Source organism: Ambystoma mexicanum, chromosome 4p, assembly GCF_040938575.1.
Source record: "Ambystoma mexicanum isolate Mex_15411 chromosome 4p, UKY_AmexF1_1, whole genome shotgun sequence".
Lineage (NCBI taxonomy): Eukaryota > Metazoa > Chordata > Amphibia > Caudata > Ambystomatidae > Ambystoma > Ambystoma mexicanum.
The window spans coordinates 1,127,425,273-1,127,446,454 of record NC_090927.1 but is presented as its reverse complement, the minus strand read 5'-3'; the positions used below and the strand labels follow the sequence as shown (position 1 = coordinate 1,127,446,454).

Here is a 21,182-nt window from a genome sequence, read left to right as displayed (position 1 = left end):
CCTGTCAAATTCCCACAACAGTGAATATATTTGCATAGGGGACATAGAATAGCCCTTTCTAGTAATGTCTCCTGAATCTTACATCTATTACAAAATCCAAAGAGCATTTATAAAAAGAAATCGCTTTTAATGTTTTAGTACATGCACAAATCATAAACTACCACAGTCAAGCAGAACGAATGCTAAAAGGGGATTCCACAGCATTCAATAAATAACAAAAATAAGTGTTAGTAAAACATAAAGAATTAAAAACTCTGTAAAAATCTTTCAATATATATAAGGCCTGACATCTCGGCACTAATACAAATGATTCAAAGTCTTGTCAAACTCTTTCTTTGATTTGTAATATGCTAGGAATCTTTAAAAACCGTAATAATAATCATAGTACAACAACCCGTTCATGGAACATGAAGCCAGTGGTTCTTTGCAAATGACAGAAGTGCTCTTCTTCAGGAAAATGTCAACATTGTCAACCAGCATCAGGCATTTTCTCATGGAAATAGCTCAAGCACAAGAGTAAAGCAATAAGTAGGTCAGCAAAAAGATAAGAGCACTACTCCGCCTTTTTATTCATATGGAAATTAAAATGCATGTTTTCAACACTGCCCAATGTTGCACCCAATCTTGCACTCAAGATGATGTACAGAGTTACTTAGGTCTAAAGCTGAGATGGGTTCCTTCTTGTCTCTTAATCTCTGAAACACAATGCTGTACCATAAAATAGCACAACTAACAAGACATACACTAGTCTTCAAAATCGTGTAAAATGCTACATGTTAGATTTAAGAAATATAGAAAAAACGAAGTTTCAAGCATTTGTTTTTGCTTAAGTACATTACATTACACAACAGTGTTACAACTGGAGACCAGTCTCTAATAAATTAGTGACAGTATATACTGTATGACATCCGAAATGTACATAGACAATCTTTGATCTGAAAACAATGTATAACAATATCAGCGCATATAATGTTTCATCCAGATATGGTTCCCCTAAAATGGGTTGTGCTTCTTTGACATTGCACTTTATGTAAAAAGAACAGCAAGAACAAGAAGAAAATGCCACAGATTTGGCAGTGACCAACCAGAGGAAACCCACACTCTGAATACATCTACTCAGTAAACTCTGGCAGGCATATTTCCCTCTAGTACACAAGCATTGACATCAGTGTATCACATGCAGTGCAATAAAGCATGTTAAACACTCATAGCACTTTTTAAATTGCCCTTTTAACTATTATTTTATGTTAAAAAAAACACAAACCACTGTCAGGTCTGTTTAAATCATTTCTAGATTAAATTGTATTGCACAGAAAAATTTCAAATACAGATATTATTCACTGTATCATATATTGCAACAACTAAATGTTAAATGAAGCCATTTTGCCTTGCACATGCATTGTGGGGGAACACGAGGAAACTTCCAGAAATCTTCAAATACCATACGTAAGACTTGCCTTTTCAAGTAAGTGTAAGGTGTGCAAAACAGATGAAAATTGTCAAACCCAGTGTTTATCTGTTATCTTGCAGTCAAACTCAAGCATGAAGGACCTGGAAAAATGTAGACAAAGACCATAGTAGATTTAGATATATTTTTGCTTTCTTCACAGTTGCCTGAGTAGTGCCAAGCTGCAGTTCTCCAGGAACCCAGCTTCAGGTGTTGTTAAACTACCTTTGTTATTTAAAAAAAAAATATGTATCTAAAGACAAACTAAGTTTCGGGAGTGGAGCTCCCTGTGCTCTCAACAAGAGATTTATAAATCTGAGAGTTCAAAAACCTTGGAAAAGAGTCTCTGTGCATTAACGTGTATATCTGAAGTTGGGCATCTTCGTACATATGTGGGTTGGGATCCAACAAGTTTCTGTTGATTGCTTCTCGCACTCTGGAGTCAAGGCTGACCTGAAGATAATTGAAAATATAAATGAACAAACATAAAATAGCATTACGGCATTCTCCAAAAATACCATTACAACACCTTGTATGATATAACTTCTGGCAATATATGAATCAGTTAAAAGTGTCAGCATTTCACAAAGAGAATATGCAATTACAATGCAGGTAGTCACAAATGTTCTGAGGTATTCAATAGTCCAAAATCAGTGGGCCTCATCAGAAGTTGGGCAGTATCCCAGCAGTAAATCCCAGCTCAGAGCTGGAGGTGAATACTCTGAGTTTCCCCCAAACTTAGGGTGGGGTGGTGCAGTAATGCAGCGGTAATAGCCCAATATCTCCTAAACGGAAAGTTACCTGTGTTAAATACAATTTGTCAACAGTAGGATTAGGAAATTATGCACTATATATCTAATTTATAAACCTTTACTATCATGTATTAGTGACAAAAGGTCTGGGGATAATGACATTTTGTCCTTTCTATAGCAATTTGAGAAGGAAGTATTTTATCATAATTGTGAGGGAATGGGAGATCTTTTCTGTAAAAATTGTTCTTTTTCATATCGATCCCTAAGAGACAAGCACACACATGTTCGGTATATTTATATATACAAGAGGCATTGAGTGGAAGGGAATCTATTAAAATAGAGCTATATTAGATCGTATTTTTGTTCTTTAGTTTCTGTACAGGCAGATGTATGATGAAATGCATAGTATTTTAGTTATTGTGTATCATACATTATTTAAAATACCTTTATGAAGAAATCATTAACTGGATTGATTGATATAAACAATTATAAAAACAGAAGGCAATGGTGACATAAAAAAACAAATGAGCAAGCAGGCGCAAAAACAGAGTAGGTAAGCAAGTATGGCTATAGTTGTTGCAGCTCTCCTAAATCCTCACTTTCCAAGAATTGTGGGTGTAGTTCTGGTAGAAGAGCACAAGAGAAAATGTAGATTGTGCATGTGCAAAATTCATCAGCACATATACAAATTAACAACTGTAAGAGATGCACAAAGAAAGGGCTAGCTGGTTTTACATTTCAAGCCACCTACTATGAATTTGGAACACTGCTATAGCTACAAGCGTGTACATCTATGGATTCTTGCTCCTTCCTCCTCTCTATTTTCATCCTTGTGCTTCCTTGCACATTCAGAATGCTTTGTCTAAGCTTCTCTTTGCATTTTCTCTCAGTGTACCCCTCCCGCTTTTCTGTTCTACACCTGATCTTACTTGCCTCCTCCACTTCTCTCCTATTCCTGGTGTCTCCCATTTACCTGTCTCCCCACTGATTACCCTCGTATTTAGTTGTTTCATTACTGTTTACCACGCTCTCTTTTGGTACCTCCCCCTTTGGCAACTCTGTATGAAGTGCTGGCTTGTTCACCCCTCCCCCATCATTCCTCACACCATTGTCTCTTTGGGCACCTTTTCAATCAGAACTTTGCAATCTCTGTTCGATCTTCCTCTGTCCTTCTCCTCCCACCCGTCTGAATTTCTCTCCCCCTGGCACCTTGGGCCTCACTCTCCTCAACTCTTGGGTATCTCTCCCCAGCTGTTGGGTCTCTCTTCCCAGCTGTTGGGTCTCTCTCATCCTCTGCCTCCTCGGGCTGTCCTTCCCCAGCTTTCCCTTTCCCTCTTCTCCTCTCTTGCTCTCTCGCCTCCTGATTTATTCCCTCTCCCTCGTCTCCTAGCTCCTTCTCTCTCTCCCGCCTCATGATTCATTCCCTCTCTCCTCTTGGCTCATTCCCTCTCCATCTTCCTCGCCTTCTGGCTCGTTCTCTCACCAGGCCACTGAGTCTTTCCAGCAGTTTCCTGTCTTTTCCTTACCTCAGCCTCCACGGTTTTACTCTGCCCAGCACCCTTGGGTCTCTCCTCTGGTCTTCTGTCTCATGTTGCCTCTGCACTCTTTGCCACCCATCTCCAAATTAGTTCATTAAATGGACTACCACAACCTTCTGCCACAGTCCGTCAGGCATAAAGCTATTAGGAGATCATAGTGCCTCAGTGGTTGTGGCAAAGATCAAGGTATTAGGAAGATGAGTCAGCCAAACAGAAGATACCGTTTAACAACTGCCCTTTACCTGGTTGCCAAGTGGCTACCTGCTCTTGTGGAACATGATTTGGGAGAGAATCTCATCTCAGGTGTTCCACCACAAGCCAATCACTACCATGCGTAGTACAGTCTGATGGCTGGTAAATATTCGGAGCAGCAGGTGGGCAGCTGAATAAGGAGAAATGCACCTCAGTGTAGGTGTGAACATCCTCAATTATATATGTGTGAATACAACAAAGACCTGTTTTGCCGTGCCTTACAGTTTTGTAAAGTTCTCTTGGGTTCTGCTTACCTGTCCCCTATACCATCAGAATCTCTAATATAAAATGATGTACTCCCTGCTGTGAGCAATTGGTATCAATAAAACTGCCTGCTCAATTAGGGTCTTATCCTCAAATATTTTTGATTCCTAATCATCAGTGAAAATGTACTCCTGCTACTACATATGTTCGGGGTAAAGGTGGACTGTGCAGCATTTATCTTGGAACACGTGGATCATAAAAGGTACAGTTATTGAAATCATGTTTAAGATACTTTGCTATTCCTGTGATAGCAGAAACAACTGTATGATAAGTCAAGGCACTTTCTGAGGTATCTAACCCCGTTAAAACATTCTTCTCACAGAAAATAACCTCACCCTCATCTTCATAAGAAAGAACCTAACTAAATGATGATGTATTCTGTTCCTTGGCTGATACCTGTTGTCATCATTGAACTTATTATTGAAAGACTGGCAAAAGAAGTGCTGAACTTAGCATTTGTCCTTGCTAGTCTGCCCTGACAGAAGCAAAATACATCAGGCAGCACAATGCACAGACGAGTAATGTCTGACCCCTCGCCTGCACTGCATAACCCGGGATGAACAAGCTGATGTCCAGCAAGAATGCTTCCATTCATTCTTTACATTTCCAACCTGAAAATAGGGTTGAAATGAAAAACATGCATTGGAAGTGACAGTCCCTTTGGGGTCCATCATTTGCAAGGAGAACCTTTCACCCATGTGGGTGAAGGGCTCACCTCACCACAGCCCTCTAACGCTCTGGGTACTGTGACGAATCATGGGATTCAGTCACTTCTGCCTATGGGGGAGACTTTCCTTGTGAGTCTAGGGACGTGAGCCTGCTAAGTAATACCCTTCCTAAGGGTAGAGGTAAGTAGGACCTCACCAGAAGAGACTCACCCCTTGGGGACAAGGACTATCATTCCGATGAGGAACTCCCTCACCAACCCACCTCTAGCCCATCAGTAATACACCTACCAGAAGAAAACATGACCAACAAGCTGATATTGTCATTTAGAACCCATGAGTAAACCCGAAAAGATATACTTATATGGTACTGAGATGAAGGAAATCACTGGAGCAGTACAGAATACAAGCAGAACACAGAAGAAAGGTTTTGTCGCTCCACTACAGAAGTCCCATGGCAGCGTCATCAATCTGAGAGGAGGAGACCCAGGAATGAGAGAAGCCCGGGAGATCCAAATCAGCTGTGAGGGTGGAGTTGAAGGAGACAGGGACGCACAGCTTCAGATGCTGAGAGGAAGCTGGCGTGCAAGTCTGGACATCTTACCATCCAGAAAACCTGAAGTACGAGAAGCCAAAGGACTAACACAGTGTTCGAGGGGGGACCGAGTGAGAAGTGGTGGTGTGACCGAAGCCCAGTGGACTTAGGAGTCTCTAAACAAAGCAGAGACCACTTACCTGAAGGCACAGCAGAGTTTTCCAGAACAAAAAGGAAATGAAGAGCACAAGAAGCCAACCTGACAATCACTGAAGAAGGCCCGTTGCAAACCGTAAGCCCGGTGACGCGATCCTTGAGAAAGAAAGTTAACACAGAGAGCAGGAGACCAGGGTGGGGGAACCGGAAATTACTAATGGAGCATACATACTCGTCCCAGTAGGGACCAAGTATTTTAAGCATATAATAAGAATGAGAACCATTACTGGAACACTCATACTTGTCCCAGTAAGAAATAAGTGTTGGAGAAGAGACAGAATCATTACTGAAACACTCATACTTGTCCCAGTAAGAGCCAAGTGGTGGAGAAGAGTGAGCATCATTATTGGAACCCTCATAGTCAACCCTGTAGTGACCCAGTGTTGAAAATACCCAGGACACGTGAAAATCATTACTGGAACATTCATACTCATCCCAGTAAGAAGCAGGCGTTAGAGAAGAGTGAGAATCATTACTGGACCACTCATACCTGTCCCAGTAAGAACCAAGTGGTGGGGAAGAGTGAGAATCATTACTGGAACATTCACACTCGTCCCAGTAAGAACCAAGTGGTAGAGAAGAGGGAGAGTCATTATTGGAATCCTCATACTCGTCCCAGTAATGACCTGTGTCTAAAATACCTGGGAAGAGTGAGAATCATTACTGGAACACTCACACTCGTCCCAGTAAAGACCAAGTGTTGGACATACTTAAGAAGAGTGAGAACTATAATTTAAACAGTTCTATTAGTCCTAGTCAAGAAAAGGATTGGACATTGGGTAAAGATAAAGCCTCAAGTTTAACTAACAAGAGAAGAACGGAATTGCCACAAGGAAAATGAGGGATAAAAACAAACAACATCACAAGAGAGAAGAATAGACCAGAGAGGCAGAACCAACATGTAAAAGACACTGTTGAGAAATTGAAGAGCTCAAAATCTGAACTATACAGCTTGATAAAAGTAGTAACAAAGAACTACCTATGGATACTTTACTAAAGTGAACTTGCTGAGAAGCAACCCACAGGAGAAGGGAGCCATTCTCCTGTGCCTTTGTTGTTTGATAGTGGCAGGGACAGGTTAAATTAGTATGGACAGGGGACAGATCTCCCTTTTGAACTCACTGATAACTAACGAGCACCCTAGTTACTTTATGATAGGTAGGGAAAACCCATAGTTCAGGGAAAGTCAGGAGTTTGCACTTTTTTAAATAAAGAATATTTTAAAATGGAAGATCAGAGTCCTTGTCCTTCATCTGACCCGCCACAGTACTGATGTCTAATGTAAATCTGGGTGTCGGTGCGGGCCATGGCACTTGTATATGCCCTTGTATATGCATGTATGCACTTGGCATACATAGCCCCGATTATATTCGACAGTCTTTGAATCTGGAGCCCTGCATGCAGACCATATTTGCTGCAGGGTGCAGGGAACATATTCCTCTGAGCATTTTGCATCCAGCTTTTTTTTAAAGTAAATTTGGTCATAAGTATTCAAGTCTTGAGTCTGTCTGATACATTGGATATATATTACGTTATGTTATAAATATTTTAAAGAGAGTGTACTGTACCAGTGCTCACCCTAATGGCTTTCAAGCACTGGTACCTTGTCCAACACATTGGCCTATTGTCTCAGCCCAGGGTTGATGAAGAAATAAAAATGGCAAAGGTGAGGGGTAGTTAGAAGCGGTAATAGGAAAGGGACACACAGAACTGACACATGGGCAAGGTATGGGCACAGATAGAGAATGTCATTGCTCCAACTCCTACACCCAACTGGAGGCAAACGTACTTCAACATCTTTCAACCGAGACATTTAGTGCATTTCAGGGCAACAGCATGTTGGAGATTACTAATAGATTTAAACATTAGAGTTTAGCCACAGCAGCGACCTGAGAATGGACAAGTAAATACCACTATTGCAAGATCATTTTGCATGTAAAGTAATCGACATGTGTAAGGCTAGAACACCATCTAAAGACATGAAGTCTGCAATGTTGATAATAATATGCCCTGGGTTACAGCAGGGTCAATGAAGGGCATGCAGTTGACCTTTGTCTCTACAACAGTTTTGGAAAGTATTGTTTACTTTAGCGCATGCTTCTTTAGGGAATTACACAGAGTAGGAGTGCATTTCCCGGGACAGCGTGAATTTCTCATTCTCCAGCAATGCACATGCGACGCGAGTGTCACTGTGTCTGCAGAGGCCCGTGCACAAGTTATGAATACGTGCACCAGCTAACATGGTAAGCTCAGGAGCCCAGTGGAATACGTCATTGAAAAAGGTGGAGCCAGATGCTGGGCAATGTGCAGGAAACAACAGATAAAAAGAAGGAATCCACTACGAGGGTTTGGAGGCTCGAATTATTCTTCCATGCCTAAATCACTGCAAAGAGAGCGCGTGCCGTGCTCACATTCAATACGCCTGGTTTCGGAATGCGCTGTATAGGGCATAGGAGAGAGCCGCTTATTTACTGGCAGTCAAGATCCCATCTTTAATTCACACGAGCTGGAGATGACTGCTAAAAACTAACAGAATGATGTTGAGAATGTGCATCGCCAGAGAGCCAGGCAGGAGGGACTTCAGGATCAGGGGAGAATGTGGCCAATGGTCTACTGACTTCAAGTCATAAAGAGGTTGTGCTGGCTGCTCTCCTCCAAAGTGTAGAGGAGCATTGCCGAACAGCACTTTATTTATAATGAAAGCAGAAGGCATGAAAAGTGTTATATACCACATGGGGGTGGAGTCTAAAAGGTGCATCAGTTTCTTTCTGATGTTCGACATTTTTCATGAAACAGGGATGCAGTGCTTCCTTATGAGCCCATCCCACTGCCACACAGTTTCTACCGTCTCCCGTCTTCTTTTCCTTATGCTTACCTTGGTTTCAACATCAATTCTGCTCATCTGGCAAGACATGACACATTTGACATGCTTCCAGGAAGTCTTCATGGCCACCTCGATGTAGTCCATTGACCTCATCTTGCGCCTTTTCTTTTCCGTCAAACTAACCGATTGCTTTCCATTACCCCTCCTTCTACAGATAGCTAGTGATAAATAACCCACAAGGAAGTCTTCTTTATCCATATGGCTCCTACACAAAGGCCCCGGTGTGAAATGTATCACAGATATTGAATGGGAATATTTATTTATTGATTTGGGTTCTCCACAATTTCTTGAGCCTCCAATTTCTTGCGGACTGTTGAGTACTTTCAATATTCACAAGCTGTGATTACAGGTTGAAATCTCTTCTTTCCTGCACCCCTTTTTTCCTCTACTGACTCTATCAATCCCTTTCTCCCACTCTTACCCCACATTGTCAATGATTTTTTGTTGCATGCCCAAACTTGCTTTGGCATCTGCTCCACTTATTACACCTTTTAGTGGAGTTTCCAGAGTCGCGGTAAACATGGCACACACGCAAGTGGGGAAAATATTTTCAGAAGTGGCACTTTTATTTTTATCATCCCACCCTACAATCCTTATTTCCCACCACTGCATCATTTTCTATTATGTCATGCATTTTAAATGCTTATTCAATGATCAATAAAGCACATAGGGTGGGTGGTTATAATTTCGAAAAAAAAATGTCGACAGACAAAAATGTCGACAAAAAAATGTCGGAAAAAAAAATGTCGACTTTCGTTTTTTTTAATTATATATTTATTTTAGGGGTTCGGGAGTTAAAAAAAAGGGAAAAATTAAAAAAAAATGAAAAAACAGGGGTTGGGGGGAACCGCCCCTTTAAAAAAAAAATGCATTGAAAAAAAAAGTCGAAATTTTTTTTTTCGACATTTTTTTTTCGATATTTTGACTTTCGACATTTTTGTTGTCGAAATTATCACTGTAAACCAGCACATAGAACCATGTCAGGTATGAAATACAAACAGGTGGATCACTATCTGGAGTGTGTGTGGGGCGGGGGGCCCTGAGACCCCTACCAACCATGAGAGCCTTTCAAGAACTCAAGTGTTATTTTGCTGAGATCTTAAGACTAAAAATGAACTGTGTCCACTGCCCTTCCTTTCCATGGTGTTGTGTACCTCATGACCTTTCCTCACTGGTGCTCATTTTTTTAAGAAATGCAAATTGCTTGTAGGGGACGGACTACTCTAGCGCTCACCTGCTGTTGGGTGCCCCGCGTGCAAGTGCAAAGGGAAAGTGTAAACATAGGTAAAATTGCCTTTACTCTTTCCTTTTACTCTCCATTCTGTGAGAGATGTAAATGCTGACTGCAATGCGCGCTTTGCAGATGGTAGGTATTCTCCGTGAATTTCTATTGAATCTGCCTGCTTTCGCTAAACTGAGGCGGATGATGTATGACGCCATTCGTTTTGTACTTGATATGATATGATATGATATGGCATTTGTAGTCATGAAATGAACTGTACTTTGAAGACAGAGGAAGAAAGCATGGCGGAAACGTTAATTGTGCTTCGTCCCCTAACTGCACCTTCAAAATGATTGAAAATGCCCAGGAGCGGTAAAGCAAGGCATAAATGCATTGGGGCTCATGTTGGTCAGTGGCATAATGGGAGTGAAAGGTGTAAAAGCTTTCAGTAAGGCTGTAACACCTTTCAATCACACCATGCCACATCATTTCCATGCATTTATATGGCAGAGAGGAGGAGCGGGACGCAACTTTCGTGTACGCCACCTTTTGTCCGGCACTTATGCACTGCCATGCAAATGACAAAAATATGGCAGCTGGGAGCCGTCTATGTGTATGTCAATTTATAAATGCTGCACACCGCCAAATTACTCATTTGATTAAAAAGAGCCCCACTGGGGCTCTTATTCAAGTTCCTGTAATTTAGCGGCGGGGCCCTGTTGCGTTTTCTCTTTAGCATAGACAGTTCCCCTCTGGCGAAGTTTCCTTATGGAATGCAAAAGGGCAGTGTAAAAAGGCAGGGTACATGCTTGTACGTCCTACTTTTGCACCCCACCAGGAAAATGAAGTAAATGCCCCATGCCATGTACATGTACCATGCCATGTGCCACGTAAATTGGATTCCTTTGAAGTCTGCCTGCTTTTTGCTGGTGCAAGCCAGTGGACTCCATGGGAATCCCCAGGATTTGAGCTGGCATATAAATGCATGCTGGAGTAAATGCTGGAGTATTTGTATGGCGGAGAGAAAGGGTTCAGCAGAATCGCAAGTTATGATCCGCTCCTCGTCTCTGCCATATAAACATATGAAAACACTTGTGTATAGGCGCGTTATAAATGCCATATCATATCATATCATAAAATGTGGCATAATGGAAACAAAAGGCAGAAAAGCCTTATACAAGGGGCTTTTACGCATATCGTTTACATTATTCTGAGCTCAATATGAAATTCATTACAGCTTGCTTTTTTGCTTGTTTTACTGCTCTGGTCAGTGTGCAATGACCCCCTGTAAAAACATTATCATCAGATTTCCATATGAATGGTTAATCAATCGCCATCTGAGTCTATTCTTACTGTTGTCCTCTTTTTTTGCATGCTCTCTTTTCAACGTGATCCTTCTTTCTTAAAATGTAAAAATGCATTTCTTTTTCTCTCCCCAGTCCTATTTCAGGCATTTGGCAGAGTCTTCTGAATGTGGCTCTCCAAAATGACAATGCAAGGTTTAAAGAACCTTGATTTCTGACCTTATTATAACAGCCCACCAAAGTCCTTGTCTGCAGCTGCGGGAGCTTCTGCTTTACCTCTTTTGGTGATAGTATAGAAATGTAATCTTCGTATATAATCATAGCCTTTTCTTCAACGACTTTCTTATTCTGCTCATTCTTCAGGTCTTCACAGGCAAGCCAGAAAAGTAGGTTCTCTTCACTGTATTCTGTCCGCAGAAACTCTCTGAACAGGTTCCGCCCGGCTGCGGTTTTCATCAGCTTGTCAAAATTCTGCGACCAAGACAATATCTCTTCTGTAGTTGGATTTTGGCTGTAAATGAAAGGATGTCATTAGGATTGTGCAATGAATGACTTTAGGCACAGATGCACAAAGCAGGCATGTACACAGGATTTAGCATTATTCAATTTATGAATTGGCGATGTTCTGTTGCGCACAATTCTACAGATAACTGCCTTTTCACATTCTCACTTTAAATCCTGACATAATTCAATAATTTGTCACACCAGTAAACATTTGGCATGCAAGCCTCCACGGCTACAGGGTTTGCACCATGAGCAGCTCTCACAGGTTATGGCGGCAGATTATGCCTTGTTGGTACTATCAGGATACTCTGCCTTATGGATAGCCAGAGACTATGCCTGTCATGCAAGACACATCGGGGAATGGCTTGGCAAGTGGTTACACTGAAGAAGACTAGTGTCATGTCATACATGATTTAACTGATGAAGTAATCTGAGATAGGGATAATATATAATCACACCACTGTGTACTCTCCCGGTTGCTGAAACATTTTATTTTTATTTTAACAAAGCAGGCTTCGGTGACTCATGAATGCCTAAGTCCCCCCAAAACAAGTTTAAAACAAAAATGCCTCGGTGGAAATAGGAAATGGAGGTGGTTCTTTTACTATTTATATGCCTTGGAGCCACGCAGCCCGGAGTGAGAGGTTAGGTCAGAAGTTGCAGAGTGGGCTGAATGTGGGACTCATGGGGAGCTTGGGACTCAGCGGGCCGTGGTCAGTAGGGTGGGGGAATAGGGAGGGGCATAGCCTATGAAAAAATATGTTGTAGCTCTGGAAGACCCACAGGAGGCCAGAAGAGAATGTGGACATTCACTGTAGGATTACGCCCGATTTCCTAGCCTTCTACTTGGCTAGAACATCTCACCTGGTGCACATTTTCTTATAAATAGGGTATTTCCACTGTCATACTTGGAATTCCAGACTCCGTGTTACGCCCAACCTGGGAATGACAGGAGGGACAGAAATGGTGCTCTATTTGACAGAACCCATAGGTGAACACATCTCTTCTGATGGATTTTCACCAAGCTACAAAAGGATATTTAGTTTGTTCGATCTTTTGGAAGTACATCCATCAGAAAGAACATTACAGTGAGATAAGTAATTTACTCTTCTAATGGACTCTTTCTACTACCCACAGAGTCCTCATCTGACAGACACCCATAGCAGTACGTATATCTGGAGGAGGGGGCAAAGGAAGAAGACCATCTAGAACATAAATCTCTGACCAAGCTACCAAAATGGGCATCCTAACCTGAAAGAGAATCCAAGCTGTCACGTATACAAAGACACCCATTTCCTAGCCTGGAAGATGCCCAGAAGACTCCCCTTTGAAGAGAAGAGGTGGCAGCCACACCTGTGGTAGAGTAAACCCTGATAATCTCAGGCACACCCTTACTAGCCAGATCATACCATTCCGAGATGCAGAAAACGATCCACCTGGACAGTCTATGGACAGCAAGGACAGTAGTGTAACCAATGAAAAGCTAGTGATCTTTCCTGGCCTCTCTTCACTGGGAGACTTAGTAGCTGAGTGTTATGATGGTTTTCGATGGTGGGCAGAAATTTAGGAGGCCAACCTCGGTTTAGTGAACAGGGGAACCTTCGAACAAGCCAGACCAATCTAGGTAGCTTGGCAGGTGGTCAAGTCTAAGTCCCAGGAGGGGTGAGAGTGATCGGAAGCCCACAATGAGCACACACAGCAACGAACCACAAATGACTCTTAGACAAGTGTATATGAAAAATATGTATACATTTGCTGTCGGCAGCTCAAATAGACACAAGTAACATTTGTAATGAGAAAACAGTTATCACACAAATCTTTAAACTATATAATGTATATACATTACATTTCCTAATGCAGTTCTGGGATAAAATACAACCACAACCTACAAAGAGAGGGTTATTTTAACACACAAAGGGTATCAGGGTGGACAAAACTACACTCCTCTGAGCAAGTTCTCTTGGCTCACCAACCAAGGTGTTGGGCAACTTGGGTTAAAACCTGCAGGAGGTTTTAGATGTTGCCCTGAAATTGTGATCACTGCCAATGGAGGAACCACTGAAGCAGTTTCATGAGCAGTTGAGCCTCCAGAACCACTAGGATGCAGGAAGCCATGAGGCCTAGTAGACGCAGAAAGGCAGAGGTAGGGGCTTGTCCCTTTGATTGACATTGACCATACGCTAGATGTTCCCCACTCGATCCTCGGGTGGGAATGCCCTTCCCAAGTGAGTGTCCAAGAGTGTTGTCCCTATAAATTGGATGGGCTGGGCCAGCGAGATCTGAAACATGTTGAAAAAGTCCAAGCTGTGCAACAGACTGCATGTATGGAGCAGGTGCTCTGACAATAGTTTTGGGGAGCGCGTTCGGACAATCCAGTCATCCAGGTAGGGGAAGACATGAATGCTCTGCCTCCTGAGGTGAGCCAGCAGCACTGGCAGCAACTTGGTGAAAATCCTGGGAATCAAAGAAAGACTGAATAGCAGGACTGTGAATTGGTAGTGGTTCTGGCCAACCACAAACGGCAGGTACTTTCTGTGCTTTTGATGAATGGGCACATGAAAGTACACATCCTGCAGGTCCAGTGAAACCAGCCAGTCCTGCATTTCGAGGGCTTGCAGTAGGGCTTGCAGTATCTGGGCTACAGTAACCATCTTGAACATGTCTGGTACCAGTTCTATCGTGCTCTTTGAGAGAAGCTGACAGACCTTCCTCCAAGACAAAGGGACCCAGAGGCATGGTGCTGGTGTGAGGGCAATGGCCCAGGGAGCACCGCACAAAAGGAGGACAGGAGTCTTGTTGGATGACCTGTAAGGCCCATGAATAGGACGTGATCTTGGACCATTCTGAGCTGAACAGGAAAAGTCTCCCCCTCACAGAGGATTTAAGGCAGAAGACCTCACAGAGGCTTTGTATCTTGTGCTGCGCAGGAGACTCTGCCCATTCCACTCGGGAAGCGTCTGCACTGCAGTCTCCACAGGACCGCCTGACCTCAACCCTGTGGGATGTAGGAGGCTGACGGACGAAAACCATGATCCCTTGCAGAATGAGCAGGGGGCTGTTGGACAGCCAGATACAAGGATTTTGCTGTAACCTCCGAGGCATAGAATGTCTGAAGGGTGTCATCTGCCTTAGTCCCATACAGGTTCTGTCAATCAGATAGCATGTCCAAAAGCTTAGCTTAAACATCATGCATGAAACTTTATGTCCTCAACCAGGAGTGACACCAGACCACTGTATTCATGCTTATGGATCAGCCGACACAATCAGCTGTGTCCAGTCTTGAATACAGAATCCAACTAGAGGCCTCTCTTTCATTATGGACCATAGACCATAGCCCTATTTCATCTCCCCCTCAGGGGTGTGGTCGGTCTGCTTAATTGGTCACTGCTCACTACAGCCTGGAAGAGAATTTTGCCAGGGTACAAGAGGCATTGACTGTACTGAGGGCAAGCTTACCTGATAGAAAAACCTTCTTCCCCCAGGCATCCAGTTTCTTACTCTCCATGTCAGGTGGAAGAGAAGGGAAGGTGGATGAATTCAGGTTCGTAGTCGTGGCATGTACCACTTAGCTCTCGGGGGAGGCATGAGTCAACATGACATCCAGATTTGAGGGGGCAGGACAGTACTTCCTAGTTAGTTCCCTGTCAACTGCAGGCACAGAGGCAGGCCCCTCCCACGCCTCAAGTACGGGGGCCCCTGCGTCCACATTGGAAGGTAGCAGGGTTTCCCTTTTGGGGCCCTCTTCTAGGATGTCCATCCATTGAAACTGAATCTTAGGCCTTTATGGAGGAGATAGCCCCAGGGTATCGGCTATCAGACATTATTATTATTATATTATTATTATTATTATTATTATTATTATTATTATTATTATTATTATTATTATTATTATATTAGGCTATTTATTGAACACAAATGTAGCTTCAGGAAACAGCAGAGCAGAACATTTTACAATCATAGGGGGAAGAACACGGAGGGAAGCAGAGAAAAAGGGAGCAGGGAGCTAACAGGGGAGGGTGAGGCTGGACAATTGGCAGCAAGAGATCTACAAGCAACAACTGGAGGAGGTAGTGAGCAGCAGATCACTGAGGGTATGTGGATCTAGGTTTTAGGGAGCCACCTTAGCCATCAGCCTCTGGAAGGCTGCCTGAGGCGGAACAGGGTTGGGGGATGTCCAGCTCAGGGCAGGTGTCCAGGCCACTGGCCTCATGGAGATCTGAGGCCAGCTCCTAGACGTTTTTGCCTTCCCTATAAAACACCTCTGGAATGTCTCTCTCTCCTCTGGAGACTAAAGGTTCCAAACCAAAGTGCACCCGTTCTCCCCCTTCATGATAGTTTTCATACATCTTTGACATGAGGGGAGAGGAGCATATTCCAAAGGAGCTCCGTCAGAGCCGAGTCTTCGATACCTGAAGGCAGGGGGAACTTCATCCCTCTTTGGGTTCAGGCCTAATCCTATAGATGTGTGGGAGTGATCCCCTGCAGTAGCCCTGGCAGTTCCAGAAGACGTGGTGTGTCCCGTTGGCGCTGAGTCCATCGATGCCATCGTCGGAGCCATTGGGGCCGAGGTCAAAGCCGTCGGCGCTTTGGCAAAGATGTCAAGCATCTTGAGGTCAATGTTCTCCCATTCCTCCGGAGTAGAGGATTGAGTCAGAGAAGGGACCTGAGCTGCCTTTACTGAGTATTGCCTGGAGAGAGGACTCTTCTTCTTAGATGAAGAAGAATACTGATGTGAGGATCCGCTCGGCAAGCAAAACCTTTTGCGATGCTTTTTTCTTCTTATCATTCTCCTTTTCCTTGTGGGGGGCAATCCTTCCTCAGATAGACATTCCACGCTGTACAACCTCGAACAGGAACATGTGACTTCGCCCTTAATATTATGGACGTAGGTGAACATCTTTGTTGCTCTTTTCAGTTGTGCATGGACTGGAATGACACGTAGTGCTGGGTGTCATGGTCCTCGCCCAAGCAGTAGAGGCAAATCCTTTGCAGGTCTGATACTTACATTTGGAGCCTCAATCCGTGAACTGAGGTGACGGGGCACAGCACCTTAATATATACTGGCCCTGACATCATGTGCGGTGTGGGGAGCATAGAGTCATCGGGAAGTGCTGACGTGGAGCTGGGATGCATCACCTGGTGGGTGAAAAGTTTCTGAAGAACATCTGCTCTGTGGATAGGATATCAAAGATGAGGAATCCATGTAAGGAAGGAGTCCATTAGAACAAGAGAGGAGCAAGGGTGGATGCCAGAATCAAGAGGATGGCACCAGGGCAAAGACCATGGGACCAAGGGAAAGCATTCAAGGCTGAATACTATTAAAGTTCTTTGATCACAATGAGAAAGTGTACATGAAGAGAAATTCTGCATGCTGCAGGTTAAAGTTAGACGTCTGAGACCACACTGAGAAAGCAGATATAAAGAAAAACAATGTCCTCTGGAACTTGGAGTCAGAGTTCCTGAAGCACATTGAGAAATTGAATACAAAGAGAGTTAATACACACAGGAACTTGAATTCCGTGTTCATAGAGTGTTTTGAGAAAGTGAAGATAAAGGGAAGCGCTGGATGCTGGAGCTTGGAGTCAGAGATCCTAGAGCACATTCAGAAAGTGTAACTAAACAGAAACAAAGCATGCTGGCAGTTGGAGTTCGAGTACCCAGAGCACATTGAGAAATTGAGCAGGAATAGAACTGGGCATGCTGGACATTTAGGTTTTAGTTCCCATGGCTCAGTGTAAAAGTGAATGCAAAGACAAATGTGGCATATTGAATGTTGCCATCACTGTTCTCAGAGAACACTAAGAAAGTAATTATAGGACTAACAATTGACACATGGATTGCAAGTCGAAGGTCACAAGAGGAATTAAATGAGGGAACACAAAGGCAAACATTGTACCTGAAAGTGCAGAAGTAACAAAGGAACACTGTGAAGAAGAACAGGTGTGACAGCTTGAAGCCCAAATAGTAAAGTTCCTAACAACCTGACAACGCAATGCATCTTGGTTGCCACCTTTATCTTGAGTTGGTCACTTAAGATTGAATGCAGATTTGACAAAAAGCACCAACGCTATCAGCATACGTGATTCCTATGAATGACACATTAGTGCAATGCTGCCACTGTAATACCTATGCATATACTATTGTACCATAACAGAGTCACTTTTGAGGGAGTCGTGAAGAAGGACAGGGGAACTTTGGCGGATAGGGGGAGCCAGACACTACTTGGGGCAACCCATGAGATGGTATGTGGGTGATACCCCAGAAGCTCCCCTTGCCTCCCCTCTCCAGAGCCCCAGCCCTTCAGGAGGGCCCTCTATTCGGTGGCCATCAGAATTTGGCACCCGGATGTAAAATGGCTGTGGTCTGAAAGAGATAGCATATCAGTTCAAGGAAAGATTTGCAAGAGACCTGATGCAACATCTAGGGAGCATGTTTCTCTCCTTGGGTTTACTCCACAGCTTATCTCAGTCCGAATATTCTTCTCTGCCTAGTCCAAAGAGGGTGAAGAGCAGGAATTGGGCACAGACAGGAGTCTGGATAATGGTGGAACTTGAGAAGCCAAGGAGGTGCTTGTGCTCAGCGACTGTTAACATGGAAGCATCATAACTAGCAGCACAAGTAGCCCGAACGTGGGGCTGTCTGGCTGCCATGGTCATCTTTGCTGACTTTAAGATGGTGGGCAGCGTACTAAGTGGCCCACCAGGACTACATCAATCATGCCAAGGGTGAGCAAATGCATTTAGGTAATGCAGAGCACCTGAACCTGAATTCAATAAGAACGAGAAGAGAAGCACATGAGGAATAATTTCCTAGACCCCCGCAGCATTTAAAAACGTGCTGAACACAGGCATAGATGTGTTATGCCTACATTAACCCTAGTTTTCAATTCTCCAGGTGATTTTCAATGTTTTTGCAGGTGAATGGGGGCGTGGAAAGGAAAATATGTTCCCATCTTTTCTCTACCTGCTAAAACGTTCTTGAAGCTGGCGTAAAACAAAAAGGTTCCTATGGAATCTGCCTGCCTGTTTTTAGCACCTGCTAAGAGGAGGTGGATTACATAACAATGCATTTTAAATGCCTCCTGCAATCAGTCATTTTGGCTCAACACTTGGCGTAACACTTGGTGTACACTAAGGGCCCCATTATGAGGCTGGCGGTAACCCGCTGCCAACCCTGTAACACCGCTTCTGCCCCCTGGCTTCCCGGTGTCACCGGGACATTACAAGTCAGGCGTCGGAAAATTTAGTCCACATTCCCGTGGAGTGGGATTCGGAAGCACTTTCACCGTTGCTAACGGTGCCACTGCTTCGGTGACAACTGTGCCTATGGTGGACGCTGCGCCCGGCAGTTCAGACCTACACAGTTGTAGTTTGCTGGTCCGGAATGGGTGCTGGTACGTTGTTACGTTAATTCCGGACCAGCAGACTTGTAATGAGGCCTTAAGTCTTGTACATGATGCAAATTGCAACCAGGGGACCAATATGCATGCAGCCCCTCTGTGTAATTACCACTTGTTTGAAAGGTAAGCCCATTGGGAGGATGTGGGCTCATGGAGCATTAACCAGTAATAGCGCACAGTTACGGAGCAAAGGGCACACGTGAGACAAAGGGGAATGCTGTAGAGGGGTTCTGAAAGGAGAAACCGAGTGAAGAAGGATCATGGTGCATTTGTAACTTCTCAGCCATTACCTCTGTCTACGGAGTATCATTGCTTAACAATTATTGAGGCATTTGAATCCAATTAAACAACGCAAACAGAGGTAGAAAGGAATGGAAGAGGGAATGTTAGGATAACATTCAGGAGAGTCGGTTTTTGCTATGAGAGAGAGAGAGAGAGAGAAAGAGAGAGAGAGAGAGAGAGAGAGAGAGAGAGAGAGAGAGAGAGAGAGAGAGAGAGAGAGAGAGAGAGAGAGAGAGAGAGAGAGAGAGAGAGAGAGAGAGAGAGAGAGAGAGAGAGAGAGAGAGAGAGAGAGAGAGAGAGAGAGAGAGAGAGAGAGAGAGAGAGAGAGAGAGAGAGAGAGAGAGAGAGAGAATAGCATGAGGAGAGGGGAGAAGGGGGCTGGGCCAGCTATCCCAATTACTGAGATAAAGTAGGCATTTAAGACACGTTGCCTCAAAATGTCTGCTGGTTATCGTGGTCCTCAAGAGGGTAAGGGTTAGTGAGAACAGACCAGGTTGAAACATTGCTACCCTGCTGAGGGTGGTGCCTGGCAAGTGTTAACATTGAATGCAGTGTGACAAGCGCTTGGGTATTGGGAGGGGGAGTCCAGATGGTAACTGGAAAAGGTGTCCACTAGGCAATGGGGGAGTAAAATATAATGGCCTTAGCCTGGTAGAAGTGTGTTGTAAAGCTACTTATCCGAGGTGGGAGACCCGTTTTTGGAAGCAACTGCAAAGGCCAAGAAGGAAGTGGCTGGGCAACTTTAAAAACTCTGAGATCTTCAAAATTGGAATAGGGAAATGCACTTTGTAACACAATCTTTGGTCTTTGAATTAAAAGTCTCAGTGTCATAGCATTCCTCTTGCTTCTTTCTCAATCTCCAACCAGCAGTTACTCCCCCCTGCTTGCTTTAGGGTACATGCCTGGCATAGATGTTCTCACCCTCCAGCAGCAGGTCTCCCTACTGGGCTGGGATTGATATCTCCCGTAACCTCCTAGCAGCAAGTATTGCTTGTCCGGCTGTGTTACTGTGTCAGGTTGTTTTACTGTGATCACCCAGCCATGGGTCTCTCTCCTGGGCCAACATCGCCTTCTCCTCTTTTGGTTGGTCTCTGCCAGTGTATGAGATATGTCCCCCAGTAAGTATTTTGTGTTCGTTTAAGGTCTGTTCTCTGCCAGTTTCTGAGATACAGCCTTTAGTAAGCTGTTTACATTCTCCCCAGGTCTGGTTTCTGCTAATGTCTGAGATATAGCCCTTAGCAGGTCTTGCATCCCCTTCACCTCTTTAGGGTAGTATCGGCCAAGGGCAGTCTATACTCTTCAAGAGGGGGTTAGTTTTCAAAGAACCATACAAACAACAACAATAGTGTGGTACCAAAATAGAGCTGTCCAGCAAAGGTTCTTTTAAAGAAGTATTAGATAAAAACTAAACATATGAACAAACGAAACATCTTCTGCTGTAAAGTAAAACACAAACTATGGAGCCTTATGGGTGAAACAGGCACTCTAGATTTGAAGGCAGGGGTGGATAGGCAATACTCTCAACAGATATATTCAAGTATGTGCCTTAAAAAGACCCAACTCCATAGTTGCCACTGGGGCTCTTCAAACATAGGCACTGAACCACTGTGAATACCTTTATTTTCTTCTTGGTTGGCTCAACAGCATTGAGTCAACCTTCTTAGTGCTTTCCAGTGGGTCGAGTCTGTGCCAAGACAGTTGAGTTGGTTGCTCCCAGTAGGTCAGGTCGACATCAAGATAGTTGAGTCAGATCAATGCGGTTCAGTGTTGGTGTTGTCCTACAGTGATGATCAGTTCGAATTATCTCATGGACAGGCCTGAGATGGTTGAGTTGGCAGTCCGAATCGGTTGGGCCAGTTCGACAAGGTCCTGTTGTGCTTTTCAGCAGTGATCGGCTCGAAGACAACTAGAGCACAGG

At 43.9% G+C, this 21,182-nt stretch overlaps 1 protein-coding gene across 6 annotated transcripts in view; it reads right to left on the bottom strand.

Annotated features, from left to right (window-relative positions):
- Positions 1 to 545: 545 nt before the first annotated feature.
- RGS17 (regulator of G protein signaling 17) overlaps positions 546 to 21,182 on the bottom strand; it is a 420,634-nt gene continuing 399,997 nt past the window's right edge. For 3 of the 6 annotated variants that reach the window (XM_069606713.1, XM_069606714.1, XM_069606715.1), the window contains 2 exons: positions 11,356 to 11,590; positions 546 to 1,900 (listed from right to left, as the gene is read on the bottom strand). In XM_069606713.1, coding sequence (XP_069462814.1) covers positions 1,712 to 1,900; positions 11,356 to 11,590 — 424 coding nt within the window. In that variant the 3' untranslated portion in view covers positions 546 to 1,711. The remainder of the gene's footprint in view (positions 1,901 to 11,355; positions 11,591 to 21,182) is intronic. The other 3 variants (XM_069606710.1, XM_069606712.1, XM_069606711.1) reach the window with 1 other exon arrangement.